We start from the raw sequence: 21,054 nt of genomic DNA on the forward strand, positions 1-21,054 counted from the left end.
GGCCTGTGAGATGTTAAATGTTTGTCTACTGGTGTTTGAAGTGGCCACATCTCATCTGATTTAAATATCGTGCACTGCTTCACTGGTGTCTTCTAAATGTGTGTGTGTGTGTGTGTGTGTGTGTGTGTGTGTGTGTGTGTGTGTGTGTGTGTGTGTGCCTGCCAACCTCACCAAGCACAAACCAACCCTGCCCTTACACCCTTACAATCTTTGTCCACACCATAAGAGGATTCCCAAATGACTTGTGGTTGATGTCTGAAATAAAATACAATTAAGAAACATTAAAATGTGAAAAGTCACACATGGTGAATACTGTTTATTGCAGGTGGGCTGTGACTTCAATCACTTTATGTCTTATGATAACTTGTGTAATAGTAACCATCAAAATAAGTCATAATAACCAAGAGTCTTGCTTTCCTTCCTTCTTTCCTTCCTTTCCCCCAGTCCCTGCCATGATTACGTCCTACCCCAACACCACTCTTGCAGAACAGGGCCACATGACAGAGATGAGCTGCACCACCCATGGAGAGAAACCCATTAAAGTGCGCTGGGAGAAAGAATCCCACATCATCAACCCCGATATGAACCGCTACGTGGTCACCGTCAAGGAAGTGGCCGATGAGGTCATATCCACCTTACAGGTGAGCCAGAGGTGACCCAGTGCACAGATCCATTAATACTCCTAATAATACTCCCATTAATGCTCCCTGCACTAGTGAACACACCTGACCACCAAAGAACCCTGAAACAGTTCATCACACCAGTGCGGGACGTATTTGTCCACTGAACGGTTGAAATGATAACAGTTGTCCCAGCGCCATGTAAAAGAGTGGTGTCCAGATGTCATTACGGAAGACCATATGGAGGAGAAACGGGTAGCACCTGGCTAAGCGTCCCAAGCCAGGCCACAGGTTGCAGGGGGAATCCGCCACACACGTGTGCGTTTGGGCTCTCAGACTGGTTATGCAATAATCTGTAAGCGTCACTAAACGAGCGCGAATGTCTCCGCACAGATCGGCACATTAAGGGACGGTAATTTGGAGACACCCCGCTGCTCTCGAAGCTGTAAACCATAATGATAGCAGCTCACAGCAACTCATGCACATCACGACGGCCACTTCACGCCTCTACAATATACAGGCAAAGCTTATAAAGGACAATTAAATAAAAATATGCCCTCACCCTGTGGTTTTATTAGCAGTGGTAGGAAAACCTGTAATCGCTGAGACACATTTAATGCGCGTATAAAATAATGAGTGTGACACTCAAATCAGAAGGCAATCAAATATCAATCAAATACTGAGTGACAGACAGTGGTGGTGACAGACAGGAAAACTGGTGAGGTGCATCTGTTCTGGGGGGGGGGGGGGGGGGCGTGCCACCTCCACAGATATCCATCCAGCAGTCCAAGCCAAGCAGTACAGAGCTCTCTGTGCCTCGAATGAGTTTGGTTAGTCTGAGGATCAGGACTGTGGAGAACTTCTCTTGTACCGCCTCACATAAGCTTCTATCTCACCACACTGTGTCCACACTTACATCTTCCACCACCTGCTCTTAGTTCTGAGGCGTGAGGAACCCTCCTCGCTGTGTGTTTATTTATTGGTGTCTAGTGGATTCATTTACATCCAGGATCTTGTTTGATCTGTCATGTATCTTCCTGTAAGGATTATCTAAGCTTAATTATTATGCATCATTATTATGAGGTTGCAAGGTTTGTTATATAAAACATCTGAATCTGTTTATGAATAGTTATACACCATTTTAACTGCTTTAAGCAGATTTTATTAAATGTAATATGTGAATAAACATTTAAATTTGTTAAAAATGTGTATTATGTTAAAATGTTTCATTTCATTACTAGAAAATTTGGAAGGTGGAATTTGCAAGTATGTGGAATCTTATCTTAAAGGTTAAGGTCTTTCTCCAGATCTGACAAGCTGTATGTCATACCTGCGTAACAGCAGGAAGAAACCGGATGAGACAGAATGAGACAGATTGACATTCATGTGTTTAGTTGTATGATATTATACAACTAAACACTAATCTAAATCAAGAGAGTCCAGGAGGGGCCAGGATGGTCCAGGAGGGGCAAGGATGGTCTAGGATGGTCTAGGATGGTCTATAAATGTGAGGGTTGGGAGGTTTAGTAGTGGTGCTTCTCCAAAATGCCAGTCATTGCATAACTCCATCTCTGTGTGAAGAAATTATGCATAAAGACCAGACTCAACAGGTGGCCATGAGAAATATAGAGACTTTTCTGTCTGTCTTCCCAGATCCTGCACACCGTCAGAGAGGATTCTGGGTTTTTCTCCTGTATAGCTATTAACTCCTATGGAGAAGATAAGGGAATCATCCATCTTATAGTCCAAGGTGAGCGTGTTGCACTGCTTATATTTCCACACCCAATCAAGTCGAACTATCAGTGCACCAGCATCAAAATAGACCACCTGTAAAACGTGAAACTGGGCCATAAGAAACTGGGCCATAAGATCTGATCTTCTCCAAACCCAGACCGTCCAGACCCCCCGGAGGTCGAGATCAGAGAGGTGAAAGACCGAACCATAGCTCTGCGCTGGACCATGGGGTTCGACGGCAACAGCCCTATCACAGGATATGACATCAACTACAAGAACAAATCAGGTGACCGCAATAAGTACCACACCAGGAATAGATGCATCAGTAAACTAAGTAATTCAGATTACTTTAAAAAGGCCTTTTGTGAGTTCTTTCTTCGCAGCACGCGGCCTGTCTGCAGATATTTAGTTCACTCTTTTTTTGTTTTTTTAGGTTACCTCTCTTGTCACGGCATGATGGGAGGTTTTGGTTATTCTGGAGTGTGCTGTCTCCACGAAAACTTCACTGTAGTGTTTGCTCTCTCTCTCTACAGCCTCCTGGACCTCGTCCCAAACCACCAAGGATGTGTCGCCCCAGCTGAACCAGGCCACCATCATCGAACTACACCCCGCCTCCACCTACAACATCCGCATGTTTGCCAAGAACCAGATCGGAGAGAGCAGACCCAGCAACGAGCTCACCATCACCACGGACGAGGCCCGTGAGTGCCCGCAGACACACGTCCTCGGCTTTGCGCGTTATCAGATAACAAGCTGGTCTCAGGTCAGCTGTTGAGCGGTCATGCCTCCTGTATTATAACTGAAAAAAACTGATCTCAGGTCAGCAGTCACATCAACAATGAACAGTTAGTACGTATGGACTGAGACTCTCGTCACCTTTGATAAATTACACAAACATATGAAAAAACACAGTTCTTTATGTATGATGGTGGCGGAACAAATACTTTATAAGCATGTTTCAAGGAAGTGAAGCCTTGCCTACAGATTCTGTGATGTGTGCTGCCATCTAGTGGCAATTCTGTTTAATTTAGTTAGCTTTGTTAGCCTTATGTGCAACTTATGGGCTGTGTTTTGTTGTCAGCACCCGATGGCCCTCCCCAGGAAGTGCAACTTGAAGCAATCTCATCCCAGAGCATTAAAGTTACTTGGAAGGTAAAACAAATATGTCTGCATTGTTATCATGGACTTGTGACTATAGAATATATATTTTCATTAAACCAAATATATATTTTGATCCTAAAATTATTTTAACCCTATGATCTTTTTTGGCATCAACATAGAGAACATCACAGAAAATGTGAAAATGTCGCTGTGTTTGTCTGCCCGTGCAGGCACCGTTCAAGCACCTCCAGAACGGTCTGATTCGCAGCTACCAGGTGTGCTATCGGGAGTGGGGCTCTGGGGGCAGCGCCCAGTACAACACCATCAACCTGGACACCACCGGAGACACCGAGGCGGTCACTCTGGACAACCTGAAGAAGTACACCCAGTACGAGGTGCGGGTGCAGGCTGCCAACCGAGCGGGCATGGGGCCCACGTCTGAGGAGGCCATCATCACCACGCTGGAGGACGGTTAGTTACAGACACGCCATCTGTGGGACGGACCCTGTAGGGGGCCCGAGAGTTTTTACTGGTTTTACTGGTACACCATGGTGTGAAGGGGTGGGAGGTTAAACTGGTTTTACTGCTTCAACATGGTGGTGAATGGATGAAAATGGTGAATGGTAGAGTGATGAATGATGGAGTGATGAATGGTGGAGTGGTGAATGATGATGTAGTGAGTGGTGCAGTGGTGAATAGTGAATGGTGATTTCAGTGCATTAATGCTTTTTAAACATTTTCAGTCTTTAAACACCAAATACTATGATAATTGTGTCACTGATAGCATGACAACAGTCATATTTCTTTGTGTGTATTAGAACTAGTCAGTGGCAGAAATGTGTGAGTTAGCATTACCTTCTGCCTCCTGTCTTAGTACCCAGCCGAGCGCCGGAGAACGTCGTAACCACGGCCACCACCCCAGAGACCATTTCCTTGTCCTGGTCTCCACTACCTAAGGAGGCCCTCAACGGAATGCTTCTGGGCTATCGTGTCATCTACTGGGCCAACCTACCTGACGGAGGTGGGGTCTCCCCGCCCTGATACTCGCAAACATTTGTCAATAGTGTTTAGCAGCAGTTAATCAGAAGTGAATTCTTACATTTACTGTGAGGGTCGTGAGCATTGGAGTGGGGAAAGAGCAATGGACCACGATCTGCCCCGACTCACGCGGTCCTTTAATCCAGTTATATTACTCACCGAGGACGTGCAGCTGGGGTACCCAACAGGTGCCAGCATATGTTTGGCTGGGCTCTGCCTCCACAGCCACGTGTGATTGGCTAGGCCCTGCCTCCACGGTCACACGTGATTGGCTGGGCCCTGCCTCCACAGTCACATGTGATTGGATGGGCCCATCCCATGTGGTTTCTCTACGGTGCAAACCAGCGGTGCTGAACAGGACCCATTGCGTTCAGCACCATGGAGAGCTACATAGGTCTGACATGGTCCAGTGTTTCTATCATTCACATAAGCAATCACCTCCACACAATAAGGTGTAAACTTCAGATGTACCTAGGGAACACAGAGAACTGCAGATCTTAACATCAGTAAGTGTGGGGTTTGTTAAGCTTGAAGTGTGTGTGTGTGTGTGTGTGTGTGTGTGTGTGTGTGTGTGTGTGTGTGTGTGTGTGTGTGTGTGTGTGTGTGTGTGTGTGTGTGTGTGTGTGTGTGTTGTCTCAGAGCTGGGTGAGATTAAGAACATCACTACCACTAAAACCTCACTGGAACTGGAGGGTTTGGAGAAATACACCAACTACAGTATTCAGGTGCTGGCCTTCACCCGGGCGGGGGATGGTATTCACAGTGAGCAGATCTACACCCGAACTAAAGAGGATGGTGAGATATGCACACACACACACACACACACACACACACACACCTATGCCACGCACACACACACACACACACACACACACACACACACACACACACACACACACCTATGCCACGCACACACACACACACACACACACACACACACACCTATGCCACGCACACACACACACACACACACACACACACACACACACACACACACACCTATGCCACGCACACACACACACACACACACACACACACCCACACACACACACACACACACACACACACACAGACACCCCTGACACACACACACCCATACACCTCACATACACATCCCACACACTCCACACACATTCCACACACCCCCACACACACACTTTCACATCCATACGTGTTACGACATACAAGCACACACACACACACACACACACACACACACACACACATAAGCACGCATGTACATGAAGCTCTTCTGTGCTGCTGTATATCTGGCCCATGACTAAAAGCAGAAGTAACCAGGAATCTTCTGGTCTGCCGCAGCTCCTGGGCCCCCCGCCGGGGTGAAGGCCGCTGCCGCCTCCAGCTCCGTGGTCTTCGTCTCCTGGCTGCCTCCTCTCAAGCTCAACGGAATTATCCGGAAGTATACTGTCTTCTGCTCCAACCCCTACCCCACGGTGATTATCTTTATAGTACAACCCCTACCCCACTGTGATTCTCTTTATAGTACAACCCCTACCCCACGGTGATTATCTTTATAGTACAACCCCTACCCCACTGTGATTCTCTTTATAGTACAACCCCTACCCCACTGTGATTCTCTTTATTGTACAACCCCTACCCCACGGTGATTATCTTTATAGTACAACCCCTACCCCACTGTGATTCTCTTTATAGTACAACCCCTACCCCACTGTGATTCTCTTTATAGTACAACCCCTACCCCACGGTGATTCTCTTTATAGTACAACCCCTACCCCACGGTGATTATCTTTATTATCCAACCCCTACCCCACGGTGATTCTCTTTATACTACAACCCTACCCCACTGTGATTCTCTTTATAGTACAACCCCTACCCCACGGTGATTCTCTTTATAGTACAACCCCTACCCCACGGTGATTATCTTTATAGTCCAACCCCTACCCCACTGTGATTCTCTTTATAGTCCAAACCCTACCCCACGGTGATTCTCTTTATAGTCCAAACCCTACCCCACGGTGATTCTCTTTATATTCAATCCCCTACCCCACGGTGATTTTCTTTATAGTACAACCCCTACCCCACTGTGATTCTCTTTATAGTACAACCCCTACCCCACGGTGATTCTCTTTATAGTCCAACCCCTATCCCACTGTGATTCTCTTTATAGTCCAACCCCTACTCCCTATAATGGTGGGGATTAGGAAGAAACCTCAGGAGAACCAAGACTCAAAAGGGAACCCATCCTCCATTTTGTATTTGTGGTCATAGTTATGGTATAGTTATGGTTCTAGTTCCCCGGCCAAGTAGTCACAGTCCCTTTAGTGAAGATGGTGAGCCTCAGGTAGGAGCTAGCATCAGCACATCCACCAGCAAGCCAGACCATCACCTAGGTGCTTGTAGATGCTTGCATACAATCATCTTAGGTAGAAGCATGCAAAAAGATAGACAATACAACTACAGACAAAGTAACTACATATATGGACAGGAACAGATACAGACCACACATGCACATGCCGGAGCAGAGAGGTTGGGGCTATACCGTGACACTGATCATTTTGCATTATGAAACTTCAAACTATAATCTATATATATATAAAGTGAAGTGGGTGTAAGACATGTTAAAAATTTGCATCAATAATTTTTAAATAAAAAACGTGTGACATGCCATTGTCAGCTCTGAGGCAATGCAGGTATGAGAGGATGGCTAGGGATTAGTGTTAAGCCTTGGGATTAGGATTAGGGGTTAGGATTAGCAGTACATCTGAGGGGTGGAATCTGGGGTGAGAATGATTCCAAACACAGGTTGCACTTGACAAAACAAAACTAACCATCCCCGATTACAATCATTTTTCTCATAACTAATAAACAGAAGGATTAATCAGTTGGTATAGATGACAATTATTGGTTGTGATTATCAGCCAAACTTCTTCCTCACCTCCGTCTTCTACCCACATCTGTCCTCTGCCCCCTCCATGCTCCGCCTACCTCCACCCCTCCATGCTCCGCCCCCTCCATGCTCCGCCCATCTCTGTCCTGCAGGTGATTAGTGAGTTCGAGGCAGCTCCGGACGTCTACTTCCGCCGCGTGACCAACCTGAACCAGAACTGGCAGTACAGCATCTGGGTGGTCGCCGTGACAGCAGCAGGGCGGGGCAATGCCAGTGACATCATCACCGTGGAGCCTCAAGCCAAAGGTGAAGAAAGAGAAGATGGGAAAATAGAGACAAAAGCTTAATAATCACTAACGAATCAGAGACAATAATGAGCAACACATCATACGAATTGTGACTACATTATAAATGCATAACGCAATGCAGTAAACGTAACATAAAGCATGAATGTCATAATATAAGGCAAAACGTTTACTGAACAACATTAACTCCATGGTGTATTATACAGTGTGGTGAATGTCGTAAGGACGCCGGTGGTTTGTCTTTTAGCTCCTGCGCGTATTCTGACGTTCAGCGGCACGGTAACCACTCCCTGGATGAGGGACATCATTCTGCCCTGCAGAGGTGTTGGAGATCCTCCCCCATCCATCAAGTGGCTGAAGGGAACGTGAGTCAGTAACACACACTACCACACACACTACCACACACACTCCCACACACCACAGTGGGCTAACAGGTTCTACGTCTTGAGAGGCATCGTGAGAACTGCTATGCCCTCTTCTGGAGAACATTACAGGAGGTTTGCTCAAGAGTGAATTATATGTCATACATATGCCCAAAGATACACAAGCGTCAGTGTGATGGTCTATGTAAGCTGGGTGTGCAAGTGTGAGTGACACAGGACCCAATCACTGCTGGTGTGTGATGGTAGCACTTTGCTTTAAGGTATTGTATAATCTAGTTAATTGGTTAATATGAATTAGTCATGAGCTTTATTAATAAACCATAGATAGTGTTAACAAAGTAACCCTTAATTATTCTTTAGTGCTGCTGAACGGCATATAGGAAACGGAACAGAAAACACTTATTTTGTGGGGAGCACTTTCATTATGAAGAACACTTTGATTATCAAGAACACTTAGAACACTGATCATGATGAAAACTGATTATGATGATGAATGCTTCGATTGTGATAAATGTTTCGATTATGATGAATGTATCGATTATGATGAATGCTTCGATTATGATAAGCGCTTTGATGGAGAGGAAATCCATATAGATTTGTTCAATTGCAAAAGATTAAAGAATGACTGGAAAGAAAAAGACTTGATGTTCTATGAGTTTGGAAAATGCTGATTATTTTAATTTCTTGTTAATGTAAGGTTGTTACATTAATATTACATGAAGTATCTTCATTCTGAAGTTCATGATTTCCTAATATTAACGAGTGCTGCAGGTGTTGTGACTGTTCCCTTTGTAGATAAATTCATTCCCTTAGCACAGTAAGGAAAATAAGTATTTAAACACCCTGCAACTTTGCAAGTTCTCCCACTTAGAAATCATGGAGGGGTCTGAAATATTTATCTTAGGTGCATGTCCACTGTGAGAGACATAATAAAAAAAAAATCCAGAAATCAAATTGTGTGTTACTGCTGCAAATAAGTATTTGAACACCTGTGAAAATCAATGGTAATATTTGGTACAGTAGCCTTTGTTTGCAAATGTTTCCTGTAGTTTTTCACCAGGTTTTCACACACTGCAGCAGGGATTTTGGCCCAATCCTCCACACAGATCTTCTCCAGATCAGCCAGGTTTCTGAGCGCTGAGTAACATAGAGTTTGAGGGCCCTCCAAAGATTTTCTATAGGGTTTAGGTCTGGACACTGGCTGGGCCACTCCAGAACCTTGATATGCTTCTTATGGAGTCACTCCTTGGTTATCCTGACTGTGTGCTTTGGGTCATTGTCATGTTGATAGACCCAGCCATGACCCATCTTCAATGCTCTAACTGAGGGAAGGAGGTTGTTCCCCAAAATCTCGCAATACATGGCCCTGGTCATCCTCTCATTAATACAGTGCAGTCGTCCTGTCCCACGTGCAGACAGGACACCCCCAAACCATGATGCTTCCACCCCCATGATTCACAGTAGGGATGGTGTTTTTGGGATGGTATTCATCATTGAACAAAACTGGAACAATTGAACCAAACTGAGACAATTTAATGACACCTGGGAACTCTGTGCAGGGGCTTTGAGTTTAGTAGATGATTAGTGTGTCACACTCCGTTTAAAACGTTCATCCCTGCAAAATTTGGGCTGATTTCTCCAAAGTATTCAAATTTTTTGAAATCCAGTTTTTGTGGCATTTATGAGCTGGAAGCGCAAATTATGTAAAAAAATAAACTTGAAATAAAAATAATTGAAAGCATTTAAATTGTGGGCCCTGAATCTATAATCTATGAAAGTTAAACTTTTTGAATGGAATTATGGAAATTAATCAACTTTTCCATGATAATGTTTTGGAATGGGTCTCTATATAAGACCTTTACCTTTGAATATAAGACAGTTCTCTATATAATACCTTTCCCTTTGTCCTGTAAGTTCTCTATATAAGACGTTTCTCCCTGTGTGTTTTCTCTGAAGTAACGGTACACCTGCACCTGTCTCCATCGACGCCCGCCGTACTGTCCACAGCAACGGCAGCTTCATCATCCGCACGGTGAAAGCTGAGGATTCTGGGTATTACAGCTGCATTGCCAGCAACAACTGGGGGTCAGATGAGATCACGCTCAATCTTCAGGTTCAGGGTGAGTCTTAGATTTATAGACCTATCATGACTGGCCGTCCCCATCCTTTCTGTTTCCTTGGTTACCTGTATTTTGCTTTCTCCGTGTGTTTCCGTTACCACGCCCCGCTGTTCGAACCCTGTTGTGTCACCATGTTAGTGTGTAGTTGTATATCCTAGCTTCTGTTTCTGTTCATTCCTGTCTTATTCTGAGTTTTTCGGTTTATCATGCTTGATGGCTCAGTGACTCTGGACCATTTATACATCTACAATGTTCAAGTCAAGTTTATTTATATTTTATATCAACATATAGGACATTGAAATGCTTAGGGTCAAGTGGTTATTCTGCAACAGGAAACTTTGATAATGATTAATAGAAACAGTGAATAAATATCTAGTAAATATACATAATTATCAAAAATTGTAGCTTTCCACATTACAATAATGTAATATTGCCAAAAGTATTTGCTCACTTTCCTTGACTCACATATGAGTTTAAGTGACATCCCATTCCTAATCCATAGGGTTCAATATGACGTTGGTCCACCCTTTGCAGCTAGAACAGCTTCATCTCTTCTGGGAAGGCTGTCCACAAGATTTAGGAGTGTGTTAATGGGGATATTTGACCATTCTTCCAGAAGCACATTTGTGACGTTGGATGAGAAGGCCTAGATCTCAGGTGTTCTGTTGGGTTGAGGTCAGGACTCTGTGCAGGCCAGTCAAGTTCATCCAGACCAGACTCTGCCATCCGTGTCTTTATGGACCTTGCTTTGTGCACTAGTGCACAGTCATGTTGGAAGAGAAAGGGGCCAGCTCTAAACTGTTCCCACAAAGTTGGGAGCATGGAATTGTCCAAAATATCTTGGTATGCTGAAGAATTCAGAGTTCCTTTCACTGGAACTAAGGGGCCAAGCCCAGCTCCTGAAAAACAACCCCACACCATAATCCCCCCTCCACCAAACTTTACACTTGGTCCAGTGCAGTCAGACAAGTACTGTTCTCCGCCAACCGCCAAACCCAGACTCGTCCATCAGATTGCCAGATGGAGAAGCGTGATCCCTCACTCTAGAGAACATGCCTCTACTGCTCTAGAGTCCAGTGGCTGCGTGTTTTACACCACTGTATCCAACGCTTTGCATTGCACTTGGTGATGTATGGCTTGGATGCAGCTGCTTGACTATGGAAACCCATTCCATGAAGCTCTCTGTGCACTGTTCTTGAGCTAATCTGAAGGCCACATGAAGTTTGGATGTCTGTAGTGATTGACTCTGCAGAAAGTTGGCGACCTCTTCACACTATGCGCTTCAACATCCACTGACCCCGCTCTGTCAGTTTACGTGTCCTACCACTTCATGGCTGAGTTGCTGTCATTCCCAAACACTTCCATTTTCAGCTGACAGTTGACTGTGGAATATTTAGGAATGAGGAAATTTCACGACTGGATTTGTTGTACAGGTGGCATCCTATCACAGTTTCACACTGGAATTCACTGAGCTCCTGAGAGCGACCCATTCTTACACAAATGTTAGTAAAAACAGTCTGCATGCTTAAATTTATACACTTGTGGCCAGGGGCGAGGCTAGGGTATTTTTAGTGGTGCTAGAGCTCCACCGTGAAGTTGCTCAGCACCCCCTGGCTCAACACATTTTTTAAATATTATATTATGCAAAAACCTTGCTCTGCACCTGCGCAATACTTTGGTATTGTGCCTCTGTGAGCACTGGGGGCTGGGCACCCCTAAAGACCAGATCCTAAAATCGCCCCTGCTTGTGGCCATGGAAGTGATTGGAACACCTGATTCTGATCATTTGGATGGCTGAGCGAATACTTTTGGCAATATAGTGTATCATTATATATAATGCTGTATGAATATCATTGGATCTGCTGGTGGTAGATGGTTTTATTGGTTGGTTTGTGTGTAGTACCTCCGGATCAGCCCCGGCTCACAGTCACCAAAACCACCACCACCTCCATCACTGTGTCCTGGGTTCCTGGCGACAGCGGGGGAAGCTCTATCAGAGGTGAGTGCTTCACGCTGGGTTCCTCAGCGAAACCACCACTCAGTTGTACTGGGTTCCATACTTTTGCTTCAACTTTGGGTGCTTGGTAAATGTCTGACCCAGGGGTCACCAGGTCGCCCGCAAGGACGTCATGAGTCGCCTGCGTGCCTGTTCAAAAGCATTTATTTTTTTCTCGCTACTATTAGAGATCGTCCGCGGTTGCCGTGTGGCTATGTAAATAATGTACTCCCCCCCCGCTCAACAATTATAATACACCGCGTATGTATCAAACTGCGTATGTATCAAACTGGTAGCCCTCCGCAATAATGGTATCCAAGAGGTAGTTCCCAGTTTGAAAAAGGTTGGGGACCCCTGGTCTGACCACTGTGTGCTATTTCATGTAAATATCTGGAAGTTGAGTTTTGAAGCAAAACTACGAATGAATCCCTAAAAGCAAGTGAAGTCGTTTATCACAAGAAGATTCCAATTTCTGCCTTAATGCATTTGTGGGGCTCCTGGGAAGTTTACTTAATGAGTCCACGCAGAAACATCTCACAAACGTCTCTCAAACGACGTCTCATAAACAGCATCTCCATTTCTCTATAGGACTGTCACTTAAATGCTGGCATTGTTGTGTCACCTCTGTCCGCCCGTGAGTGACAGCCGCCTGTTTTGTTAAGGTTACATCCTGCAGTATTCAGAGGACAACAGTGAAGAATGGGGCAGCTATCCCATCAGCCCCAGCGAGCGATCGTACCGCCTGGAGAACCTGAAGTGTGGCACCTGGTACAAGTTCACCCTGACCGCCCAGAACGCGGTGGGTCCGGGCCGCATCAGTGAGATCATTGAGGCTAAAACCCACGGAAAAGGTGAGACAGGCTCCCCAAACGAGTTTATTAAACTTCTGTCCACCATACAAGCGAAACATCCTGCAAGCAGATGTTTGATCATCACATAGTCACCACCCTTCACATGACGTGGTCACCACAAAAAACCAAAACAGACAGAATTCCTAAACTTTTTTTTTAAACATATGCAGTTTATATTTGTTTTTATCTAATTGACAAAGCAATCTTTTTTCATTTTTAAAAGTTCTATGTTTTAAAAGTTCTTTGCCCTCTTTTCCTCATTTCCAGAACCTCAGTTCGCCAAAGACCATGAGCTCATCACCAGTGTAAACTCCACGCGTGTGGAACTCAATCTGATTGGCTGGAACAACGGCGGCTGTCCAATCAACTCTTTCACGCTCGAGTACCGACCGGTGGACACGATTGTGTGGACGACAGTGCAGCGTACCTCTCTCACCAAGAGCCATATCCTCTACGACCTGCAGGAGGCGATGTGGTACGAGCTGCAGATGAGGGTTGGCAACAGCGCAGGCACGGCTGAGAAGAGAGTCCTGTTCGCCACTCTGAACGTGGACGGCAGTGAGTGTTTCTGCTCAGATTTCTGGGCCACGTATATGCAGTGCGTTTGTAGACTGCAGTATAAGTCTGCTTGTTAAAATCCAAGACCGGTCTGAGAACTTCCAGGTGTGATCCGAGACTCCGTCCACGCCTGCAGGTACCATCGCTCCTCTGCCGAAGATCGTGGACCCCAGCCAGGAGAACCGGCAGGGTACAGAGGGCCTGAAAATGATGGTGACCATCATCTGCATCCTGGTGACCATCGCCACGGTCTTCATCGTCCTGCTAGTTGTGCGGAGGAGGAGGAGGGAGCAGAGGCTCAAGAGATTACGGGGTCAGGACACACACACACACACACAATACACACACACACACACACACACTTACCCACACTCACACACACGCACGCACACACACACACACACACACACACGCATACATGCATGCATACACATTCATATGCACACAAACAACACACAAACACCCAAGACATACACATATACGCACACACACACACACACACACACACACACACACACACACACACACACACACACACACACACACACATATATGCACATACTCATACATGTGCACACACACATACACACATAACACACACATACATATGCACAGCAATACAAACACACACACACATGCACACACACACACACACACACGCACACACACACACACACCCTCACGCCTCTCTTATGCTTCTGTCTCTGTTTTCCAGATGCAAAGAGTCTGGCTGAAATGTTGATGAGGTGAGTCGTTGTGTTCGGTCTGCTCCAGCGTCTTCAGCTCTGTGAGAGCTGCACGTCTAACATCTAACATCTAACATCTCACATGTGTTTGCAGTAAGAACACTCGCACGCCCGACACAGCCAACAAGCAGCCCCAGACGCTACGCATGCACATCGACATCCCGCGGGCACAGCTGCTCATCGAGGAGAGAGACACCATGGAGACCATCGGTGACGTGCCTGACCATGATTCTGTCTTCCTGTGGCAATTTTTTAATTTAGATTTTTTGTGGTTTATTTTTATGTTTACAGTGGGCATAAACCGGTAATTTGATTGTAAAGCACATTTTAAAAACACTTCTAGAGAACCTACTGCTACGTTATGCCTTGTGTCCTTACATGACTACTGTATCTGTGAGCTCAGTTACTGGTCCATGTTCACGTGAAATTCATATGGAGTTTCATTAATTCATGAGCAGGGCTAAGAAATTTCAGGTTTCATCCTGCTTTCACTCGCTTCTGCCAGCAGAGGGCAGCATTGAGCTTATTGAGTTCCATAATTCCCCATTCTCTAGTCTCCAACATCCTGTTCAGTGTAGCACATGTCTGATTAGGCCTTCCCTTTACCGGGCCGGGTCTTCTGCATGTGTCTTCTTAGCATTATGCTCTAATGGGATGGACATTCTCTTTACATGGCAGATTAGCAGTTACAATAATTATATGTTTATATAGTAGCTTTCACATGGTCGTAATCAAGGTCGTAATAATCCATACATGTACACATAATTCATACATGTACACATTATCCATACATGTATACATAACCCACACATGTACTCATAACCATATGAGAAACATATGGCATAGGACAATTAATTATCTTTAATGTTCTCTTTAATGGGCTGTGATTTCTCTTTGTATGTCTGATTAGTACTTCCATGTTTTTTTTTTATCAAGGAGCTCATATTTCATTATGTGGCTGCATGTAGATTAAAAATGTAATTGTCTGTTAGGTATGTACATATTTCACATATGTGTGATATGATCAAATAATGGAATTATAGAACAATGGAAGTATAGCACAGTATGAGACAATGGCAGTATAGCACAAAATGGAACAATAGAAGTATAGCACAATATGAAACAATGGAAGTATAGCACAAAATTGAACAATGGAAGTATAGCACAAAATGGAACAATGGGAGTATAGCACAATATGGAACAATGGAAGTATAGTAATTATGTATAAACAGATTAAAAATGTATCATACTTAAAACCATACAAAAAAAAAATGTTTGTAAAACATGCTGCAGATGTTTAATTGTATTAGGAAACAACTCTGATCACCTGATTGACCTGATTGACTCCTACTAAATTATCTTTACATCTCCCCAAAGTTTCATTTTATTTGACCTTAACAAAAGAAGGTCACTGTTTTCACTCCACGTGAAGTGGTAACATCAGCATTTCTATTGTGTTTCCTAACGTGTGTGTGTGTGTGTGTGTGTGTGTGTGTGTGTGTGTGTGTGTGTGTGTGTGTGTGTGTGTGTGTGTGTGTGTGTGTGTGTGTGTGTGTCTCACAGATGACCGATCCACAGTGTTGCTGACAGATAATGACTTTGGGGAGGCACCGAAGCCGATGTCTTCCACAGCCACACACACACTTCACTACCAGTCCCTGTGCCAGGCCACTGGCCCACTGGTGGACGTCTCTGACGCTCGCCCGGGTACAAGTAAGCTCCACTGGCCCAACGTTCCCACTGACACTCCCACCAATGTACCCCCGCTGCCTTTCCTGGGCTTTGGGTGGTGCCTGTTGGGCAGTGCTTTGGGTGGTGCCTGTTGGGCAGTGCTTTTGTGATCCACTTGGCCAGGCACGTGCTTGACCTCTGAACCTCTGTCCTTTTAGTGGCCCTCTGTGTGGCAAGATAACTTTCTGATTTGTTGTCTATAGAAGAAACCAGAATCTGATTGGACATGCACAAACCCCTCCTACCTCTCTGTGCTCTTAAATAATGTGGGTACATATTACATTACAGTTTAAAGGTAACATAAGATGGCACTGGGTTTCTGTTACTCACTGATAGATTATCCTTTAGCTCGGGGGTCTAAACCTGTGGTTAGTTTCTGCATGTTGAATGGAACGCGCACACACACACACGCACACACACACACGCACACACACACACACACACACACACACACACACACACACACACACACACCGGGCTGCAGGAACCTTTGCGTCGTGCATCTAATTAATCTAGTTTAATTTGATGTTGAGACAAACAGAGGCAATTATAGAAGTAATTACACCGAGAGTCATTCCAGAGAAGTTGTGGAGAACTGGTCTCTCAAGAGTAATTTGAAATGAAAGCTTCACTGCAAGTTAATGCTGTAGTTGTGTGCTCCATCAGTGGCGTGTGTGGTGTTTTCTAGACCCCACTGCCCGCCGCCTGGCTAAAGCGGGCCCTGCCTCACGTAGTCGCTATGCCAGCCAGTGGACCCTGAACCGACCCCACCCGCAGATCTCCTCCCACACCCTCACCACGGACTGGAGGGTCCCCACCCCGCGGGCCACAGGCTCTGTCGACAAGGAAAGTGACAGCTACAGTGTCAGTCCCTCCCAGGATACAGGTACAGTCCAGTAATAACACATACTAACACACGCTAACACACGATAACAAATGCTAACACACGATGACACATGCTAACACATGCTAACATACGATGACACATGCTAACATACGATGACACATGCTAACATACGATGACACATGCTAACACACGATGACACATGCTAACATACGATGACACATGCTAACACATGCTAACATACGATGACACATGCTAACACACGATGACACATGCTAACACATGCTAACATACGATGACACATGCTAACACACGATGACACATGCTAACACATGCTAACATACGATGACACATGCTAACACACGCTAACACTGTGTGTGTGTGTGTGTGTGTGTGTGTGTGTGTGTGTGTGTGTGTGTGTGTGTGTGTGTGTGTTATTCTCCCCAGACCGTGCCCGGAGCAGCATGGTGTCCACAGAGAGCGCCTCCTCCACCTACGAGGAGCTGGCCCGTGCCTACGAACACGCCAAGATGGAGGAGCAGCTACGCCACGCCAAGTTCACCATCACCGAGTGCTTCATCTCGGACACGTCCTCCGAGCAGATGACGGCCGGCACCAACGACTACACGGACAGCCTGACCTCCAGCACGCCGTCTGAGTCGGGCATCTGCCGCTTCACCGCCTCACCACCCAAACCGCAGGACGCCAGCCGGGTCACCACCATGGCCGTGCCCAAAGCACACAGACCTGGTGAGTGTGTCACACAGTGAGCACACAGACCCGGTGTGTGACGTTGTGACCCGGTGTCTAACGGGGTGACCCGGTGTGTGACGGGGTGACCCGTACTCTGATGGGGTGACCCAGGGTGTGACGTGGTAAACCGGTGTCTGACGGGGTGACCCGGTGTCTGACGGGGTGACCCGGGATGTGACGGACTGACCCAGGGTGTGACGGAGTGACCCAGGGTGTGACTGGGTGACCTGGTGTCTGACGGGGTGACCCGGTGTGTGTGGTCATTGAGCACACAGGCTTGATTAAAGTCAAAGCAGCAGTGGGACTTGGTAAGATATTACAGAAAGGCAGCAGAGACAAACTCAGCCACTCATCTCACTGCAGTGTAAGGCCATATCCTAACAGTGCCACTGAAACGAGGGCCGAATAATAGAGTGCTTGAGCGGTCTCAGACCAATCCAATTAAACCTTTTCTTCTCTGTCTTGTGTGTGCTGTGTGCATATCTGTGTGTCTGTATGCTGGTGTCTGTGTTGGCGAGTACATCCTTCCACAGTGACCCAGTTTGACCAACACACTCCTCCCTGTCACTGTCCATCACCACTCTCAGTCCTATACGTTACACACACAGGCACACACACACACACACACACACACACACACACACACACACGGGCACACACACATACGTGTTCACACACACACACACACACATACGCATACATACACACACACATAAACACACACACAAACACACACTGTAGCTCTCGGATTACATGACTCAGTGTAAACTTACAGCTTCACTGTAGAGCTGGTCTCCATGCAGACTGCATGTTGAAGCCAGTCCAAGGCCTTCTGCCCCTGTACCCTGCACTCACCGTACACAGGCATGAATCAGGACCTTTTCAGGACCTTTACATAGCCCGGACTCCTGCTGCTTTCTAGAGGACGTGCAGCATTCATCTCTCAGACACAGAACCGCCCAGTCAGCTCTGCACGTTGATTTAAGAACTTTTGAATATATGGATTAGTCTGTCTGCTCAATGCCATAAATGCAGATTAATTTTTCCATTTTCATCCTGTAATCCGGTAATTCTGCTAGAGGTCAGTAGTTGTTGGTGAACGTTTCTTAACGGCTTCGCTCAGCGTGAATAGAAAATTGAGTGGACATCCATCTGCTTTTGTGAGCGTATCCGTTACACTCAGCACCGTTTACTCACCAATGGCGTCTTGATGGACAAGCAGGTCTCATGCAGGGACGTGTGATGAGGGACACAGCACTGTGTGATGCTTTAGGTCAGGGGAAGATCTGGAGACATCACATGAGTTGGAGAGTCCCTTTAAAACGTGTCTCAGGACCCAAACACTGGCATAGTAATAGAAACTTTATTAAAGAGCCTTTTGGACACCGAGAAGGATTGAATGTTATTCCTCTGTTTTCTTCTGCATTTCCTGCTGCGGTTCATAGCCACACACCACACTGCAGTAACACCAGAACCGGTTACACAGGCAGATCCAAAGGAAAAGACCCACTCTGGATTTCAATGGCTTCAACTGCAGACACTTCATCACTTTTACAGGATTTAATAAAACATGTTAAATACATTGTGAATAATTAACACTGGTGCTGAAGCGTGAAGTTCAGGTGCTGGATGGATGATTAAAACTGCTGTGTGTCCCGGCACAGTGACGCTGATCTAAGACCAGTTACCCTGAGAGATCGGTACAGATCTGAGACCAGTTCTCCTCCCATTACCCTGAGAGATCAGTACAGATCTCTGTTAAACCTCTGATCTCTGCAGCTACAGAAGCTCCTATTGAAATAACCCTTCGTGCTCTGTGCAGGAGGCGAGCTGGTGCACCTGCCCCCGTATCTGCGCATGGACTTCCTGCTGAACCGCGGGGCGGCCCCCTCCGGCCGGGAGGCCCAGGGTCAGACCTGCCTGGAGCCACAGAGGAGTCGGGTGGCCAAGCGGCCGGCCGCCCTTCCGCCCACACCCTCCGAGACGCCCTCCACCGCCCCGTCGTCCTCTGGGCCACCCAGCAGGGAGACGGCCCAGGCGTGGCAGCCCGGGGCCACCTCCACGCTGCCCCAGCGCGAGCCCGGTGACCTGGCCCAGACAGCCAAACTCAGCAGCTCCCAGGAATCACTGCTGGACTCCAGAGGACACCTGAAACAGAGCAACAACCCATACGCAAAGTCCTACACGCTGGTATAACACAGGACCATGCATATGGACCACTGTGCACATCTCTGCACACACACGCGCACACATGCAGGCACATCTGCACACGCACACACACACACACTCACACACACACACACACATACACACACACACACACACACATACATACACAAATGAACAGCTGAAAGCTCTTCTTTAAGAGTGTGTTTCAGAGGTATAGCTGAGCCCTGTATATACATGTTTCTGAATTCTAAAAGACTAAATTGATGTTTTTCTTTGCATCTGTTTTTCTTTCTCTTCATCTCTGCTGATCGGTCCCTCTCTCAGCTGTCCTTACCCCCACCCCCACCCCAACCCTACCTCCACCCTCACCCTAACCCCCACCACCGCCTCCACCCTCAACCTCACCCTGACCCCCACCCCACCTCAACCTCACGCTGACCCCCACCACCAACTCCAACCTCATTCTCACCCTAACCCCCACCCCACCACCACCTCCCTGACCCCTACCCTTATCCTGACCCCCACCTCCACCCTCATCCCTTCCCCTCCACCTCGAGTTCATTTGGATGTTTCTTTTTTTACCTTTTCATTCATTTATTTTAAATTACGTCATTATGAAGATTGCCAAAATTATTTATTTAAATTGACAGAGGTACTACTTTTGGATTTATATCAAGGATAATTCTATAGTCATTATTATTATATAAAAATAGAGGAAAAATTATCAAAAATAGTGAAAACAAGAAAGGGTGTTGAACACTCCATGACCCGACATTCCTCCCTTTGTTCATGACTTTGGCTTTTTTAATGTTTGGGTGTGATCACTGATTGAGTAGCTGTTTACCATGACAACATGTCCACTGATTCCAGAGCTGTGTATGGGAGGACAGTGAGGGCTTCTGGGATGTCCATGGTTCCCAGGTATGTCCAGATGAGGACATTTCCACGGACTGCACGGGGACCCAACGCTGATTACAGCTTCAGCCAATCCAAAAGAGAATTTTTTTTTCATCAAATGAAGGAATTATATAATGTTAATATAAATATAAATATATAACTATATATAACTAATATATATATATATATATATATATATATATATATATATATATATATATATATATATATATATATATATATATATATATATATATATATAAGAGATCACCTTTATTTGTGGATAATACAGGGAAAATGATTTGGTAAATAAAGTCCTTAGTCATGTTTGCACACATC

At 45.9% G+C, this 21,054-nt stretch overlaps 1 protein-coding gene across 1 annotated transcript in view; it reads left to right on the top strand.

The window, feature by feature from the left end:
• dscamb (Down syndrome cell adhesion molecule b) overlaps positions 1–20,829 on the top strand; it is a 116,910-nt gene extending 96,081 nt beyond the window's left edge. The window contains exons 12-34 of the mRNA XM_076981899.1: positions 445–641; positions 2,274–2,370; positions 2,512–2,640; positions 2,888–3,055; positions 3,436–3,506; positions 3,686–3,926; positions 4,330–4,476; positions 5,133–5,288; positions 5,814–5,947; positions 7,515–7,668; positions 7,915–8,032; positions 10,007–10,170; positions 12,071–12,169; positions 12,829–13,017; positions 13,285–13,575; positions 13,712–13,888; positions 14,291–14,321; positions 14,416–14,531; positions 15,885–16,034; positions 16,741–16,938; positions 17,344–17,646; positions 19,472–19,839; positions 20,689–20,829. Of these exons, the coding sequence (XP_076838014.1) occupies positions 445–641; positions 2,274–2,370; positions 2,512–2,640; positions 2,888–3,055; positions 3,436–3,506; positions 3,686–3,926; positions 4,330–4,476; positions 5,133–5,288; positions 5,814–5,947; positions 7,515–7,668; positions 7,915–8,032; positions 10,007–10,170; positions 12,071–12,169; positions 12,829–13,017; positions 13,285–13,575; positions 13,712–13,888; positions 14,291–14,321; positions 14,416–14,531; positions 15,885–16,034; positions 16,741–16,938; positions 17,344–17,646; positions 19,472–19,839; positions 20,689–20,790 (3,800 nt within the window). The 3' untranslated portion in view covers positions 20,791–20,829. The remainder of the gene's footprint in view (positions 1–444; positions 642–2,273; positions 2,371–2,511; positions 2,641–2,887; positions 3,056–3,435; positions 3,507–3,685; positions 3,927–4,329; positions 4,477–5,132; positions 5,289–5,813; positions 5,948–7,514; positions 7,669–7,914; positions 8,033–10,006; positions 10,171–12,070; positions 12,170–12,828; positions 13,018–13,284; positions 13,576–13,711; positions 13,889–14,290; positions 14,322–14,415; positions 14,532–15,884; positions 16,035–16,740; positions 16,939–17,343; positions 17,647–19,471; positions 19,840–20,688) is intronic.
• The last annotated feature ends 225 nt before the right edge of the window (positions 20,830–21,054 follow it).

Source organism: Brachyhypopomus gauderio, chromosome 19, assembly GCF_052324685.1.
Source record: "Brachyhypopomus gauderio isolate BG-103 chromosome 19, BGAUD_0.2, whole genome shotgun sequence".
Lineage (NCBI taxonomy): Eukaryota > Metazoa > Chordata > Actinopteri > Gymnotiformes > Hypopomidae > Brachyhypopomus > Brachyhypopomus gauderio.